Below are 16,135 nucleotides of genomic sequence, written 5' to 3' on the forward strand. Positions count from 1 at the left end.
AGACCCGTCGGAGCGGAAGGGTTGGAGCGTCCGCAAATCCGTGACACTGAAAGAGTAAACCCTCTGAGGAAATCGAGAGAAATTCAAAACACACTGGCTAAAAAAGGTCCTTGGCAGTCGGTATCAAGTATATATCATGGATCCGACAATAAAAAGCGATCTCGAGCTAACATTGTGTTATACTCGCCATCTCCGTCGTGTCTTACAAGAGGAGAGGTCAACAGACGGAAAAAAGGGGCAATGCGTCTCTCTCTTAAACTCGGTGCTACGATACGTCTTGAGCAAGAGCCGAGGGCAGGTTTACTGCCTTTTACTGCCCGCCTCGTTCAAAAGGGTGATTTAAGCTGATATTTGGCCAGGACGACACGCCTCCCGCTACACACACACTCACTGCGACAAAGTTAAACCTCGAGGATTTTTGCAAGCCCCGAATTAATAAGACGCGCGTGCAAGTGCTGCCGGTACAGACGGAGCAAGTAGGTAAAGAGACGTTACACTTAATCCGACAGTGCATGTTCTGGCTTGTTGGTTCTGCGTCAACTCTAACTCTATAATACACCTTGCAAGAGTGGTGCAGAGAGAAATGGTTCCCCAGCATTAAGTGGGATTTTATATCAAATAAAAAAATAGATCTTTAAACCTATAGATTATGAATAGCTATAAATTTCAACTGAATCAACTAAACTCATATTTTTGACATGGTTTGAAAAACATAAAGCTTTTCTTAAGTTCAAAATTAAAAGAGGTCCAAACAAAAACCAAACCGTTCATGCACCAAAAGAATTGTGGATTTTGGGATTTTGACTGATTAGCCAAAATTGTTTTAATTAATTTGAAATTCTGATTTTTAACAATTGGTATAATATTTGCTAGTGATGGTGCATTTCGTCCAAAAATTCAGTGTCTTCTCTCGCAGCGATTGCTCTTTTCAATGTAAATTTTTAAATAATTCGCTCTCACAAACAACAACAATAATAATATTAATGAATGACAAAAATTGTGTGATATATTTAGAGCTCTTCAGGTAGAAGAAAATTAAATTTCCACCAAAGTTAATAATCTGCTTTCAAATTTCAAATAAAAAATCACCTTTAAATTTCCTATCTGAAACTGAAAATAAAAATCTCTCAATTCCAATCGATTTCTAAATCCGCACAAATTTTTAAATATCTTTAAATATTCGTTCACTCTTCATGCTTTTGTCAATTGTTTTCCAAATTAATTAATTTCCATGTTTTTGGGCATCAAGACATTCATGATATATTTGGTCTTGGAAATTTTTTTAAATAAAGATTCTTCTATACTTTCTATTTTGTGGCTGCATCAAAAGTTGCCAGCAACTTTTAAACATGCATCAACACGAGCAAAAAATAATTTATAACTCTACCACTTTGTTCTTGCGTTGCGAAATTACCTCTATAAAAGCAATTAAAATGCATATTAGTACAACGATAAAAGAGCCGAGTTGGAAAAGAGGCCAGAGGGGCGCACGTTCGCACGCAGCAACTTTTTTCACAAGCGCGGCTTAATCGCGCCGCGCAACAAAGGGCCGGCGGCGGCTGCTTCCTTTCTCGTCTCGTACGCAATAATACAAAATGTACAACTTCAATTACGGCGATGTCAAAGAAGGGGGCTGCTGCATCGGAATCGCGCCATTTCGCAGCGCCGGCCTACTTTTCCTCCTTCCGAAAGAAAGAGTCTCTTTTTCCGCTCTCCAACACCGGCAGTCTAATTAAATGAGAATTTTTATTGCAGCCCCGAACGTCGACGAAATATTTATGTCCTCCGCGAGCCTGAATTATTCGCTCGTTATTCACTTTTATCTGGGCGCTTGTTAGGCGCAAGGACGGTCTTTCTACTCGCGCGCTACCTTTTATATTAAATTCTTTTGAACTGCCTCCCTTGGCGCGAGGGAAATTCCCTAGCTTGTGCCCAAAACACACAGGAAGATTAATTAGTGTGGCAAATTCCTCTTTGTGCCACCGGCGGGCGCAGAGGAAAGGGCTTTTCGCTCTGCACCGATTCGGCCGCGCCACTCCATCTGCATGCGCCTGTTTACGCGGTTTAAATTATTGCCCAATCACTTCAGGTGCTCGCTCGCCTAACAACAAGAAGAAGGTTCACGAGATTTTCTTTTGTTTCACGTGCAATTTGCTTCTTTTGATGTGCTCAAGAAAATAATTAAACTTGCGTGCATGAAAAAATCTAATAAGAAGAGGATGACCAAAAAGTTTTTAATTATTAAACAATTTGGAAATTTATTTTAATGAAAAATATCTAGTTGAAAAGTAAAAGTATTTGATAAAAATTAATTTATTTTCAAATAAGTTTATTTAAAAATTCAATCAATTAATTTTAACAAATTATTATTTTATTATTAAAACAAAATTTATTAACAACTAATAAATGCACATTTTTATAAATATTATCAATACAAGTTAATTGCAGAAAAATTATTTTTTTGATTTAATTTGATGAAATTTTATTCCTTCATTTATAAATTTAATATTGGATATTTTTTAAATTCCCAAAACAATTTGACTCATTTCTCATTTTACCCCAAATTCAGTCATGCAAAGGGAAATGAGAAGATTTTCGGTCACCAAAGATTCAATTGAAATATGGAATTGGTGATGGCATCGCCATGGACGGCCAATTTACAGGCTTCATTAAGCACCAGTTTGAGCTTGCTAGAAGCTAACTCGGGTCTAACTTATTCTCTTGTTCGCTCCAGATGAACTTGCCCGCAAAGAGATAAATTCTGGGAAACTTTTGTCAGCCATATTGTAGCCGTTGTGGTCCGATTAAGGGTTATGACCACTGCAACTTCTCCTCTAAATAAAGGACTCAATTGCCGAGCAATAAATACTTCAGTTTCATTTTAATTCACTCTTTCATAAAAACGTACTCAAAATTTGCGCCATTCTCAGGATAAAAATAAATCAATCAGCTGGAGAAAATGAAAAGTAGAGAACTAAATAATATAATGGTGAAAATTTTTATTAGCTTTTTCGCTGGTTACTTTGTTGCGTGATTCTCTTCCCTTTCTCACTCGGCGCTTTGCTCTATATCGCTGACGAGGTGAATAAAAAAAGGATCGAGACAATCGAAACCAGACAGACCGCAGAGGAAGAAGTCTCAATTTGGCAGAGCGTAAATCACTCGAGCCTCATAGACGCAGCAGCTTTGAATTTTGTCGCCCCGCTAACCTATATAATAGGGGTGCAACTGGAAATCTCGACGCAAATTGACAGACTAGCTCGCGTGAGAACAGCCCACGTGGTCACGTGACCGCGGTCTGGTGTCCTGGCTCGGGCTGGCACGTTAATTATTGAATAATAAAATGCAGGCAATCATAGGAGGTTTTCACATTGCTCTAAAATCAAACCGACCGCAAAAATTTGATTCTAAATTAAAAATACTTGTAATAGAAATGCTAAAATCAAATTAAAAATTAGTAATATTTACTAAATTATTGCGGAACTTTGATTTACAAGTTTTAATTTAATAAAATTCTGTATTTTTCAAGTGCATCAGCGATTAGTATTGGCTTTGAGAAGTTTTCCGATTAACTTTGACAGCAGGCGGTGAAAGTAATCGATATTGATTTCATCGGTCTTTGTGTTCAGTGGGGCCAAGTGCAGAAGGAACGGTCTCTGAGGACAATGAAGCTGCACAAAATTTTCACAAGAGCGGCGTCGAGTGGCCCCTGTGGAATAACGAGAGAGTGCAGCGGAATTCGTTTTGCGCGCCCCAGCAAACCAAACAAGCCAGGCCAACCGTGCACTTTATCAATCTTCATTATGTGCTAATTTTCTGCTTGTCTAATCGATTTAATCGCGCTGTGCACACAGGAATCTGCTTGTTCATTCATAGCAGTCGGTGGCAGGGCAGACTGCTGCTCTACCCATTCATCTGCTGGCGGCACAATAAAAGTCGCCCGCAGCAATAACATGTATTAATCATCTGACGGATCAATTGACTCTCGCATAATTTACTGTTTGTGCAATTAGCTTTGTGCAACTAAAAATGATGAATCAAAATCTGCTCTTTTTTATTTCAGCCAAGCCAAATTACGCGCTATGTCATTTTTTTAATCATTCATAATTATTCTTGCGGTGTTTACCCCTTCTTTGAATATCTATCAACTACCCATAAAATTCCAGAAATTTAATTTAATTCGGAGAAAAAGCTTTGTTTTTCCTACCTGTAAGCTGGGGTGACATCCAAGTTCCAGCAGAGATCTGACCACACCGACGTGATCTTTGTTGACTGCAATGTGCAGAGCTGTCTGCCTCCGTCGGTTTCGAGCATTCAAATCGGCACCAGCCTGGGCCAGGAGTAGAACCACTGCAGGTTCGTCTCCAAAAGCAGCGTGATGGACAGCACGATCACCATCTTTGTCCTAGAAATAAAAATTATTATTCGAATTTGATTCAAGTAAGCAAAGTCAAGTAAGAAATTAACCTCTAGTTCAACGTCTGCATTGTGTCGAAGCAGAATTTTGAGGACTTCAATGTGTCCGTTTTGACTGGCAGCTTGTAAAGCAGTGTGACTGGCAAAAACACCGTTCACATCGGCATCGGGTCGTTTCAGACACTCTTCCACCTTCTGAGCATCACCATTTGCAGCCATTTTGACCAGTTCTTCATTCACATCTCCGGAGACGTGAGTTTCAAAAAGTTTCTTGAGAAGGGCACTCAATCGCTCTGGAAAAAAAACGTAAAATTTTGGTACATATAATGATTAATTAAAGGGCTCAATATTTGAAGCTTTGTAGGATAAAAGCAGTTTTTTCTTCTAGTTTCATTTTTTTAAAGTATTCACATAATCAGCCCAATAATATACACATTACATTTGGTATAATTTAAGATGTTTTACCTCCACTTGCTGCCCCTTGAATATTTGTATCCGAGGAAGCAACTTTGGTTACTGCTAGGGGGTTATAAGTCCACGAAGTACCACAAACTTCAACTTTCAAATCATTGTCATGATAAATTTGCTGCACTCGACCAACCTTTCCCAAGGTCTGTAAATATTTTTAGATAATGTTAATCAAATCCGTAAGGCAGCATCGATAACCTTACTGGGAGCATTGCATCTGCCCATTCTCCGTGGCCTCTTTGCAAAATCTTGATTCGCTCTGCATCATTGCAAATTTGGACAAGATCTCCAACTACGAATTGAGGAGTAGCGGTCTCGGTTGCATTTTGAGAGGCAGCTGGCCCAGGTGGCTTATTAGTGACTTTTGTCAGGGCTGCTGGGTTAAAAGTCCATCTGAAGAGATTTAAATTTTAATTAACAAATCTTGACTATTCAAAAATACAAGATGCAGCATTAAATTTGACTTTTTGCATTAGTAAAGGAAGACAAACCTGTGGCCACTTGGGTACGAAACTACAATATCGTGGTCTTCATCAATTCCCATAATTGTCCCAGTCGTACCCAGACATTCATACATTCCATCTATCCAACCCCCATGTCCATGTTGAAGAGATTGCACTATTTCTAGTTCCAAGTCAACATTAACCTGCAAAATGATAAATTGAATTAAATTGAATTTTCTATAAAATAAAAAGAGCCAATTTTACCTGATCACCAATCATGAGTCCGAATGGACCAGTCTTGCCTGCACCTTGCTCTCCCAACAAGGGCAAATGGTCTCTATACACAGTTCCTCCTTTCGCATCGTTCACTACTTTCAAGTCGGCCTGGGAATCAAAATAATTAAAATGTAAATATCTTTCCTTCTTATTCTCACCATGCCCTCGAATCCAACTCGGTACAAATTCTTGGCTCCGTTATCCCAAACCACGTATGCAGCCGATCTCGGGCTGGCCGCTGACCAGTCTTGAATGTCGTTGACCTTGCCCCTGCGTCCGTTGCCACCATCCTGGTCTTCCCACTGCCAATCGACTCCGCGCACCACTCTGGCGCCAGGAAATATCCCTCGAACTGCAATTTTCTTGCTTTTCCTTCTGGTTTCCAGCAAGACCCTGAAAAATAATGTACTTTTAGTCGTCTGGTTAAATGCACAATAACATAATGCACAGCAACAAAATTGCATTGAATGAGGATATTGTATTTCTACATTGTCATCAAATTGTTAAATTAGAGTGCATGAAGCCTGATGCAAAATTGCCACTCTATTATTTTATGTGATGAAATTTTACTTTAAATCACAGAAAATTATAATTTTAATTGAAAAAATATTAAAATCTATTTTCATGAGTGCAACCGTAAATCACTAATAAATTAACATGATATTAAAGGGCTCTTTAATTACTTTTGTATTTTTTGCCAAATATTATAAAAAAAAAAAAATACGCATATTATCTTCAAGTGTACCTTTCACTGCCTGGAGTTGAAATTCTATAGAATCTATGTCTCAGATGGTGTTTATCACTGTGGTAGCAGTTGGAGCAGAGGTCGTAATTATTGCATTCGGCGCACTTGAGCCTGATGCCAAAAATGGGTTGCTGTCGGCAAGTGTCACACATCGTGCCATCGTGTTTCACACCTACAAAATTATGAAAAATTAAGAAAACGGCAGTGGACAAAACAATTACATAAAATTTATGAAAAATGAAGCAATAAAAAGTTCCATTGAAAAAAAATGTAACTTTAGTTATATGATGGTTTACTTGCCATGGGATAGGAAACCAAGCAATTTCTAATGATTCAAGCCTCAAGACAATTTATATTTGGCAACAAGAGTTACACTGAATTATAAAATATTAACTTAAGAGACAGAAAATGCAATCAGACTGTATTGTTTATATGAGATTATCGAGCATGCACCAGCAGAGCTTCACATTACACGGCCATCCCCTAATTGTGATTCACGTGTCTCTGGGGGCACGTGAACGGCCCAACTAACCAGTGGGTGCGCTGTCCAAGACCCGGAGGTCGTACGGTCCGGAGCAGCGGTAGTTGGCGGCGGTGCCGTTGTCCCAGACGACGACCACCTCCTCAGGCGACTCGAAGTTGCGGACGGTGCCAACGTGACCTTCGCCTCCGTCCTGCAAGAACCGTTTTTGTCAAAACCATAGTCCAGGAAATGAGTGTCCGACCGCAGAGAAATCTCGGACGGCGTTTCTAGTTTGTAACACGCATACATACCTGTTTGCCCCATTTCCAATCGGGGCCTCGAATAACGCGGGCTCCGACTCCCTCCATCATGAAGCGGGTGCTTCTGCTGCCGGCCACACTGTCCATGGTGTTGCGGGCTTGCGGTCCGCACCAGGGGCTTCCTCGGTAACTCGATTAGGTGCTCTGACGGCACAATCAAAACAACTCGGCTCGTCCTTCAATTCAAAACATTCACTCACAGTGGACTTGGTGGAGCATGGCGGGCATGGAAGGAGAGGTGGATCAAAAATCAAAACACAGAGGGCCCCTGCTTCCGTGCTTTAAACCTTCTAATGGGCTTTCGCGACACCAGATGACTCTACCGTACTCTCCCTTTTCCCCCTCTTTCGAGTGGCGCAAACTGGCGCAAACGATTGTTTTGCTTCAATTCAACGCAATTATGGAAAGTAAAGTTTAAAGTTTTCAAAGTTTAGAAGCACAAAAAAAAGACGATTGCAAATGCAAAAAGATTTTTTGATAATCCAATTTGAAAAAATAAAAATAAAATTCGCGCATCACAAAAATTAGACTAATTAGAGCAAACTGTGATGTTGCTCAAATAGCAATCAAAGTAATGTTTCACGTATTCTGCCGTGATGCGCGATTGTTGTTGGGGCTGTCACTGTTTATAAGCCGATTTTTTGAGCACATTGTTACGCGGCCACTGGTACGCCCAGAGGGTATAGGCTCGGACGGAAGGGCTCGGGGCGCAGTTAAATCTAATCCTGCGAGCCCGACCAAGTAGAGTTCGAAACCTGACTGGGCCGGTGATTTTCAAAACTTTTTGTAGATCAAATTACATTCAAAATCACGTTTACTTAATAAAAAAACTTGTATATTGCATAAAAAAAAAAATTAAAAAAAAATAAAAATAAAATTCCGCAAGTGTTTTAGGACTCGATCTTCAAGGACTCGCTATTTTTTTTATTTATATTTTATTGTTGTTTTTAAAAGCATTTTGTAGGTAAAATTACATTCAGAATCACGTTTACTGAATAAAAAACTTGTATATTGCATAAAAAAAAATGAAATTTAAAATTTATTAATATTGCGGCATTTGCTCCTCGGCAACATGAAACACGGCCCAGACGCCTCAGCACGTATGCAAATCCGTTTGAACTTGCGGTGGTCTAATAAAAATCCAAAAATTATTTTATCAAAAACTTCTTTTAATGGGTTTTCATAGGTTTTGCTGCGTAATTTCATAAAAATCATAAAGGAATATTAATTTTGATAAGAAGTTATATTTGGAAATTAAGAAGTTTATTATAAAATTAAATTAATTAAAATTTAAAATCGTTTTTAAAAATTGTGTCTGATTCAAAACACCTAAGATAAATATGGATTTTTTTACTGTGTTCTTTGTGCACAACCGGCAATTAATATGATAAGCGATATGCTGCAAGTATATTTTACCGCCGAACACAATATTTCTAAATTCGCCCTCACAAAAATTAGAGCAAATTTTGACGTTGCTCAAATAGCAATCAAGTAATGTTTCACGTATTCTGTCGTGATGCGCGATTGTTGTTCGGGCTGTCACTGTTTATAAGCCGATTTTTTGAACTCATTGTTACGCGGACACTGGTACGCCTAGAGGGTATAGGCTCGGTCGGACGGGCCCGGGGCGCAGTTCACTAATCCTGCGGGCCCGACCTAGCCGAGTTCGAAACCTGACTGGGCCGGTGTTTTTCAAAACTTTTTGTAGGTCAAATTACATTCAAAATCACGATTACTTAATTAAAAACTTGTACATTACATAAAAAAAATATATATATATATAAAAATTAAAAATAAAATTCGGCAAGATTTTCAGGACTCGATCTTCAAGGACTCGTTATTTTTGTATATTTTTTCTATTGTTGCGTTTCAAAACTTTTTGTAGGTCAAATTACATTTAAAATCACGTTTACTTTTAATAAAAAACTTGTATATTGCAAAAAGAAAAAAATTGGAATTGAAGAAATAAAAATAAATTCGGCAAGTGTTTTAGTCCTAATAATTAAAATACAATGTGCTTTTTAAAAATTTACTTCAATTCAATTTCATGCACATCAAAGTTAAAATGATTCATTACATGTCCAGTGGAAACCAAATGGTTCTGTTATATTTTTTAAGTTAGTTATTTTTATTTTCAAAACGAATATTTTTTTATTATACATTTTGTAAATAAGGAAAAAGTATAATTTACAACAATGCGTGTTTTTAAGCTTTAATATTATTTATTGTCAATTGTAAACAATATTCGATCTTTAATTTGCATTGTTGGCCTATCTGAATTTTTTTAATCATCTAAACGGTCTCTTTCTTCACAATTCATTAATTTCTTGATTGAAATGGCCAATGCTGACAAATTCCACGATAAAAACCCAAATTTACAAACTGTAAGTAATATTTGAAAAACCAGTAATTATAAAAATTACTTATTGTGATATTTAAAAACTTTGTGTGAATTTGAATTTGTGTCTAGGCGGGCTTGCCTTACCCAAGTCAGCCGATTAACGTGAAAAGGCTGCTCTGCGATCACGCCACGAGCGACTTCTCCACCTACGAAGACTCGTACCAGAAGAAGAAACTCGAGAAAACCGAGATGAGCGCCCAAGGTCTGAACAGGCATATCACGGAGGTCTGATTAAAAAAATTCTTGAGAGCTTTATTTTAATTTAAATTATCAGTTGGCCGGGACGATTTACGGGCCGTACGGCTACTTTGATGAAATGGTCTTGGGACCAAAGGACAACAAGCATACCCTGGGAAGAGCCCAAGAGCCTCACCTGCCGTCAAACTGGGACAAGGAACAACCTTTTGGAATGAAGTACAAAAAAGGTAAAATTCGACATAATAGAATGATAATAAATAAAAATAAAAATTACGTTAGGTTGGACGACGGGTGAGACTTTGAACTCCCTGGGCAGGCTGGGCACGGAGCCGAAAAGCCAGTCAGAATTGGGAAAAGCCTTCTCCAGATTGTAAATACTTTGAAATTTATTTGACTCTCTTATTAAATAAGTCTCGTTTTTAGCGACATCCCCTTTGACAAGGACAAGTGCTTCGGCATTCAAGTCAACGCCGACCACCGTGGCGGGACAATGTGGAAGCTGTTCGACAACCCGCATGTCGACCTGGACGAGGACAAGTACGAAGTGAAGCCCAACTCGAGCCTCAAATTCAAACAGGCCACCAAGGTGGAAATTCCCAAGTTCAGATCCAACAAGCGGAAAAACAAGAAGCATTAATTAAATTTGGAGTGATTTAGTAGCGACAGAAAAGCATTTGAATTTATATTTATTTATTATTTTATTAAATCATCAGAATTTCAGATCCACTTCAGAATACTAATTGTGAGTAAACTTTTAAGGCCATTTACAGTAGGTAAACCAAACGTTCCTTCTGGCTATATCAAGTATCTTAGTATTACATTAATATAATATAATATTATCGTAATATCTTTAAAATTAGCAGAAATATTGCATAGTAATAAATTCAATGCATTGTTTTTATTTCTTCCAATTAAAATCGGTATTACTTCTTATTATTTAATAGTTTTAAAGAATTTATTAAGGTGGAGTGACATAAATATTTTTAAATTCATAAAATTATAATAATCTGTTAAATGTAAAATAAATGTCTTATTCTCGTGACTAGAGCTTGTTTACCTGATTAAACGTTTGTTACACATTTTTAATCATCAGTCAATTTTTTTCTTTATCTGAGACTTTTAAAAAATTATTGAAACAAAATTTTACAATGAATGTAACATTTTTTACCGCTTTTTACATTAATTAAGTATTAGAGTTAAAATCTTACATCTTTCACGCGAAAATACTACTCTATTTGGTTTGTATTTTCATTGACTAGAAAATTTACTCGGCTTGGCTTTGTTCATCAGAGGTCGTGGGTGAAGCCTCCGTTGCAGGCGGATCGGCTGCTGGACTCAGTGCTTCGGACGTGGAGGTATTGCTGGCCGCGTTCCCAAAACCAGACGCTATGGCTGCAGCGGCTGCCAGCTCGTAGCTGGAACTTGCCACTGGAGCGGCCGTTTGTTGCAAGTAGGCGATTAAGCGCCGCAATTCTTCCAGTGCGTTTGCCTAAATTAGGAATAAATTAAATTTATTTTAATAATCATCTCAAACTGATCTCAAATTCAATAAAAATCGAGTTATAATAACTTTTTTAAACACTTTTTAAAAGAATGAGTCAATTTATAATGAGATTATTGTAACAACAATTAAATCAAATTAAGTAGCACAACCAATGATATTATAAATTTAAATCAAAGGCAATGACCATTTTAATAAATTTCAATTTACCACACTCTAGGAGAGGATGTGGTTATTCATTTCTCATGTTTAATTAATTTATAGATTTTGCACTTTACAATTTGCCTTTTTTTATTGGTTATTTTAAAAATAAAATTATAAATTAATCTTCTGAGATTATTTTCAGTTAATTTAAGTATTATTTACAAATTTTGTTGAAAAAAAAAGTAAAAATGTTATTTACAAAGTTTGTTGAAGTTTTTGAGTTTAACTATAAAATTATAAATCAATTAATTTAAATTTTGTATTTTACCTGCATCAAAATGTAGTTTTTAGCAAGCAGGAGGGTGGCAATTTTGGACAGCTTCCTGACACTAGGTGAATGAGCGTATGGAATGACACTCCTCAGTTCGTCCAGAGCATCATTCAAATCGTGCATCCGCCTGCGCTCCCTGGCGTTTATATTCAGTCGAACGGTCTTACCCTGTCGCCCCTTTTTACCTATAAATAATTCTGTTGAATGTTCCATTGAAATAATTAAATATAAATTTACCAGAAGGCCCCGCACCAGGTGGTTGGGGAATTCTTCTCATGCTGGGCACTGGAGGCGGCGAATTGGCAGGTGAGGACGAACTCGAGCTGGAGTTGTTGGTGCGGAAAGGGTTGCCCGAGGGTGGCTGGTGGTTCTCGTTTTGGTGTCTGGCGCCCATCAAGTGGTAAGTGCCGCTGCCGCTGGGCCCGTGGTGGTAGGGCAGGCCAGCACCAGAGGCCGACGGGTTTGCATGGTGGTGGTGGGCCGAGGAGGCCCCCGGGGACGGAAAGTAGAAACCGGCGAGGCCCACGGCGCTCAGGGGAGTGCGGCGACCCGGCTGCCCTGGAGTCTCGGAAGGGGACACTGGGGGCAGGTGGTTGGGGTGCAGGGCGGAGGGTTCACTCGAAGGGAAGGCGAAGTTGTCCATTTTATCATTCTGGAAAAGTAAAAAATAATTTATATCCTGGGCAGAGAGAGGAAATCAGTGAATAAATCAGTCAGGTACTCCTTCCTTTGGCTGGGTGGTAAATTAAATTTACGGTTAAACGCAGAGCCAAAGCCAGACGCGTTTGGCCGCCGTCCAACCACCAGCCATGCATGAAAGATAGGCTTTGGCAACAAATTGTACTTTCGTTTCAATTTGGCCGCAGATTTGTCGTCTCACGACTTGATGCTTTGCCACCCCGCTAACCACCGTGCATTTAATCAATCTGAAACCCTGCGTGGAAAATAGCCAGCTTCATCTATACAATAATGAACTGACTGGAATTTAATTTATATTTTGAAAATATTCTTTAAAAATTTAAAGGTTTAATAATAATTTTAAACCAAAATTATAACTGATTGAAATAAATTTTTGTGGATGTAATAATTTAATGTTATGATTATTCACCGATTAACTAATGAACTGTTCATTTGTGGTGCTTTAGCAGTTGATAGTACCCCCGATCAGTCGCAAGGTATGCAACACGCACGACAAGCTTACCCAGCAAGTTGCCTACCGCTGCAAACCGCAGGCGACCGAACAGACCGATGGTGCTCCACGCAGAACTCCGCGTGGGACTGTTTAAAAATTGAATCGAGAGTGAAGCGAACGAGACCAAGTTGGCTTGTTGCAGCGCCCCGTTATGCAAAACCGCAAAGCCGCCACAGAGGATTAGCCATGATTGTTTTTCTCCCTCTACCCTCTCCCCCAGCAGCGTCGACGAGAGGATCGTAAAACGCGTAATCAATAGGGATGCGAGCGATCTTCGCTGCAAATCACTTACATTTGAAACTCTAAATACGAAATTTATCTTTGCGAAAAGGAGCCGAAGAAATTGAGGAAATTTTCAATTCGTCTCAAAATTAGGTTCCACAGAGGGAAATCAATCAACGGAAGGTTGATTTAATCAACACTTACCCAGAGATTAACCAAATCACAGCTCCACTCAGCACTGCATCAGCGGCGTCGAGCTGCGGCTGGCGGCTGCTCGCGTGGCTTCCGCAGCATCCCGATAGATGGCCAACCCCATCCCTTGCGGCCAAAACTACCCCCGACCCGGCCAACTTGTTAGCACACGCGGCGCTGGTGCTGTCCCTGCGAGATGTATGCAAATCGCGATCCTGATTTTTTCTTCCGCTGATTTCGCGCATCTCTCAAAATTGATGCCCAGGTGAAGGGAAAATTTCATAAAAATTAAAAATTTCAACCACGGCCCGTCAGATGGAGTTTGAAGCTTTCGGGGGATGCTCTCTCTGGAGAGCTGGGGGGTGCAATAGGATTTTGTCAGGGGGAGGGTAATGCATCAATCGCAAAGGGTGCGTCACATTTGGTCGCGTATGCATAATCTTGCAGCGTTCGAAAAGCCGTCAGCTAAAATAATTATTAAAGAGCCCCCCTTTAAATCTCCCCGCACATGGTGCAGATAAGGGGTTCACAATGAAAGGGAGCGATGATGCGAGAGTCGGGGGCGAAATGCAAATGTGAAAAATAAATATCTGCTCGCTCTCGCAATTATTTGACTTATCTGGGCAAACATTGAGCAGAATAAATTTTCATTTTACCAATCGGACCGTAGCGTAATTATGAAAATTGGAAAGTGAAAAAAAAATGTTTAGTTTGGGCCTGAAAACTCGCGTGGGCTGCGACTACGAGTGCGTCTGCCAAATTTAGATGAATTCCCCCGTGACATTTGATTGAATCGATATTTGACCTCTCTTCTGCTCCGGCGGCGGCGGCCGCACGCTGCGAATTTAAACATACGCCCGGAACAAAATCTGGCGCGGCTCTCGTCCGGAATTATTATTCTTGCGGGCGTTTCGTTCGCACGAGTTTCCATATGCATGACGGACCGACCGAAAGCGTACATTATATACATAAATGTACATTTATATAAAACTCGCATCGGTTGATGCTGCGAGAGAGAAATTCGCGGGTGGGGAAGCGGCTCTTTCTCTCTATATATGTACAGCGTGCGCCGAAACTCACTAATTAATGAGCACTTGGTGATGGAGAGGGACGCCATTTCATGTCGATCGAACCCCTGTCGCGAGTGAAAAGCGGCGAATTTCACTCACGACAAATCCTTCCGTCGCCGAATAAGAACTGCCATATTGAAATAATTCAACTTGTGCTGAAAAACGAGCCGGGCACAAAAAAAAATCAATCAGATGGATTTAATTAAGGAGGGGGTTGAGTGAGAACTGGAATAGGTCCAAGTCATTTGAACATGACTGTGTACTTAAATTGAAATTTATTTAACGATTGGAAACTAAATTGATGACTTCCAAAATCATCTCCTTTAATTAAGAAGAAAAAATTAATAAGAGAGAAGCGTACAATATAAAACATTTCCAAATTTTGTAGAGTTTCATTGATTTTTAGTTACTGATTCTCCCCTTATGAATACTGATGGTTTCAACCCTTAATCTATTCATTGTTGAATTGATGACTGATAATTGTTTGATAAATTTTATGAAAAAATTTAAAATAAAAAACTTATATGAAAATAAATATTGGTTTTTACTCATGAATATGAATAAAGCAATAACTTTTAATGAAGTTATTAATAATATTAAATAAATTATTAATAAAACAAAACAGATTAAAACAACATTTTATGTATTACTTTGGCATACTATTTTCTATATTTCATTACTTTCTTTAAAATTTTGTTTTTTCCAGAAATAAATCATCTCTATTTATAAATAATCATAAAAAGGCCGTGTGCCTTTTACGATGGCCAGGCTGTCCGTCTGGCTGACTGCTCGCATCTGCAACCAGCATTGCAACAACAACTCGGTTCCTTAGAGAGCTCAGCAACACAATCCCGACAACTTCTTCACGTATTTATTTTGCCCGTTTTATGACGTGCATGAAAATTCAGCACGATGTGCTGCATGCGCGAGAAAAAATTGCAAGCGGTGCAGCTTTTTATCACTCGTAAAAAGCGTCCACCGAAATGCCATAGGTCAGCCTGAGCTCTCCCAGCTCTCTCTGTTTTCCGAGGCAATGTAAACGGCTCTTGCCAAATTTTGCAAGAGCAGCCACAGCGCTTCTCAGTCAGCAAACAGACGAATAAGCAAATACTGTCGGTTTTTGCTCAGCCAAAAAAGTAAAAGAATGGAATTCACATGGGATGTTATAAAAATCATGTTTGCATTTCTGCGCGTATCGGTTTGTTGACTCTCATTAAACGCATTTCGATTTTATTAATTTTAAATCATATTCCTTTAAATTATGGTATCATCAAAGTATAAAGAAAATTAATTGCTGTTTCAATAAAAATAATGTATTTATATAAGGAAAGCCTATTATATTTTTTTTTTATAAATATCAGAACTTGAATGGAAATGTATGTAACGCGCGTTATTTCCGTACGTTTTCCAGATAGTTATTCCAGAATCACCAAACCCTGAATAACGAAGATATTATTATTTTTATTTGGGCCATAAAAAGGTCCGATGAGCATCTCGTCCAAAGAGCAAAGCAAACTCCCGTGGGGCCCGATGAATATAATAAGGCGAGCGTCGTCGGAAAGGGGTTAAGTGTGTGTATCGGTGCAGCTGGGCTTTATTGGCAATATTGCGCCGATTACACGGTAGACCGGACTCACCAGGGGGCAGCCGGCGTGCAGGGTAGGTGCCCCGTATGTACAAGGTTAGGAGGACACCCTTAGGTAGTGCATGTACTCGCGGGGCACAAGTACATGCACTTGGCTCGTGAGGGATG

The 16,135-nt window shown here is 39.1% G+C and overlaps 2 protein-coding genes across 3 annotated transcripts in view; both read right to left on the reverse strand.

Annotated features, from left to right (window-relative positions):
- LOC132202790 (E3 ubiquitin-protein ligase MIB1) overlaps window positions 1-7,347 on the reverse strand; it is a 166,689-nt gene extending 159,342 nt beyond the window's left edge. The window contains exons 1-11 of the mRNA XM_059629974.1: window positions 7,332-7,347; window positions 7,123-7,275; window positions 6,881-7,022; window positions 6,349-6,520; window positions 5,762-5,996; window positions 5,592-5,711; window positions 5,376-5,530; window positions 5,088-5,277; window positions 4,882-5,029; window positions 4,468-4,709; window positions 4,208-4,405 (exon numbers count right to left, since the gene is read on the reverse strand). Of these exons, the coding sequence (XP_059485957.1) occupies window positions 4,208-4,405; window positions 4,468-4,709; window positions 4,882-5,029; window positions 5,088-5,277; window positions 5,376-5,530; window positions 5,592-5,711; window positions 5,762-5,996; window positions 6,349-6,520; window positions 6,881-7,022; window positions 7,123-7,218 (1,698 nt within the window). The 5' untranslated portion in view covers window positions 7,219-7,275; window positions 7,332-7,347. The remainder of the gene's footprint in view (window positions 1-4,207; window positions 4,406-4,467; window positions 4,710-4,881; window positions 5,030-5,087; window positions 5,278-5,375; window positions 5,531-5,591; window positions 5,712-5,761; window positions 5,997-6,348; window positions 6,521-6,880; window positions 7,023-7,122; window positions 7,276-7,331) is intronic.
- A 3,068-nt stretch (window positions 7,348-10,415) lies between these two features.
- On the reverse strand, window positions 10,416-13,377 carry LOC132202456 (class E basic helix-loop-helix protein 23-like). 2 transcript variants are annotated; one of them, XM_059629384.1, is made up of 4 exons: window positions 13,325-13,377; window positions 11,944-12,358; window positions 11,704-11,891; window positions 10,416-11,219 (listed from the first exon to the last, which is right to left on the reverse strand). In XM_059629384.1, the coding sequence occupies exons 2-4, from the start codon at window positions 12,347-12,349 to the stop codon at window positions 10,995-10,997; spliced, it is 819 nt and encodes a 272-aa protein (XP_059485367.1). In that variant the 5' UTR covers window positions 12,350-12,358; window positions 13,325-13,377; the 3' UTR covers window positions 10,416-10,994. The 2 variants fall into 2 exon arrangements, with proteins under 2 accessions (XP_059485367.1, XP_059485365.1); XM_059629382.1 differs by lacking the exon at window positions 13,325-13,377 and adding an exon at window positions 12,908-13,304.
- Between the last annotated feature and the right edge of the window lie 2,758 nt (window positions 13,378-16,135).

The sequence above is a fragment of the Neocloeon triangulifer genome, unplaced genomic scaffold (assembly GCF_031216515.1).
Source record: "Neocloeon triangulifer isolate White Clay Creek 2 clone unplaced genomic scaffold, ASM3121651v1 ptg000015l, whole genome shotgun sequence".
NCBI lineage: Eukaryota > Metazoa > Arthropoda > Insecta > Ephemeroptera > Baetidae > Neocloeon > Neocloeon triangulifer.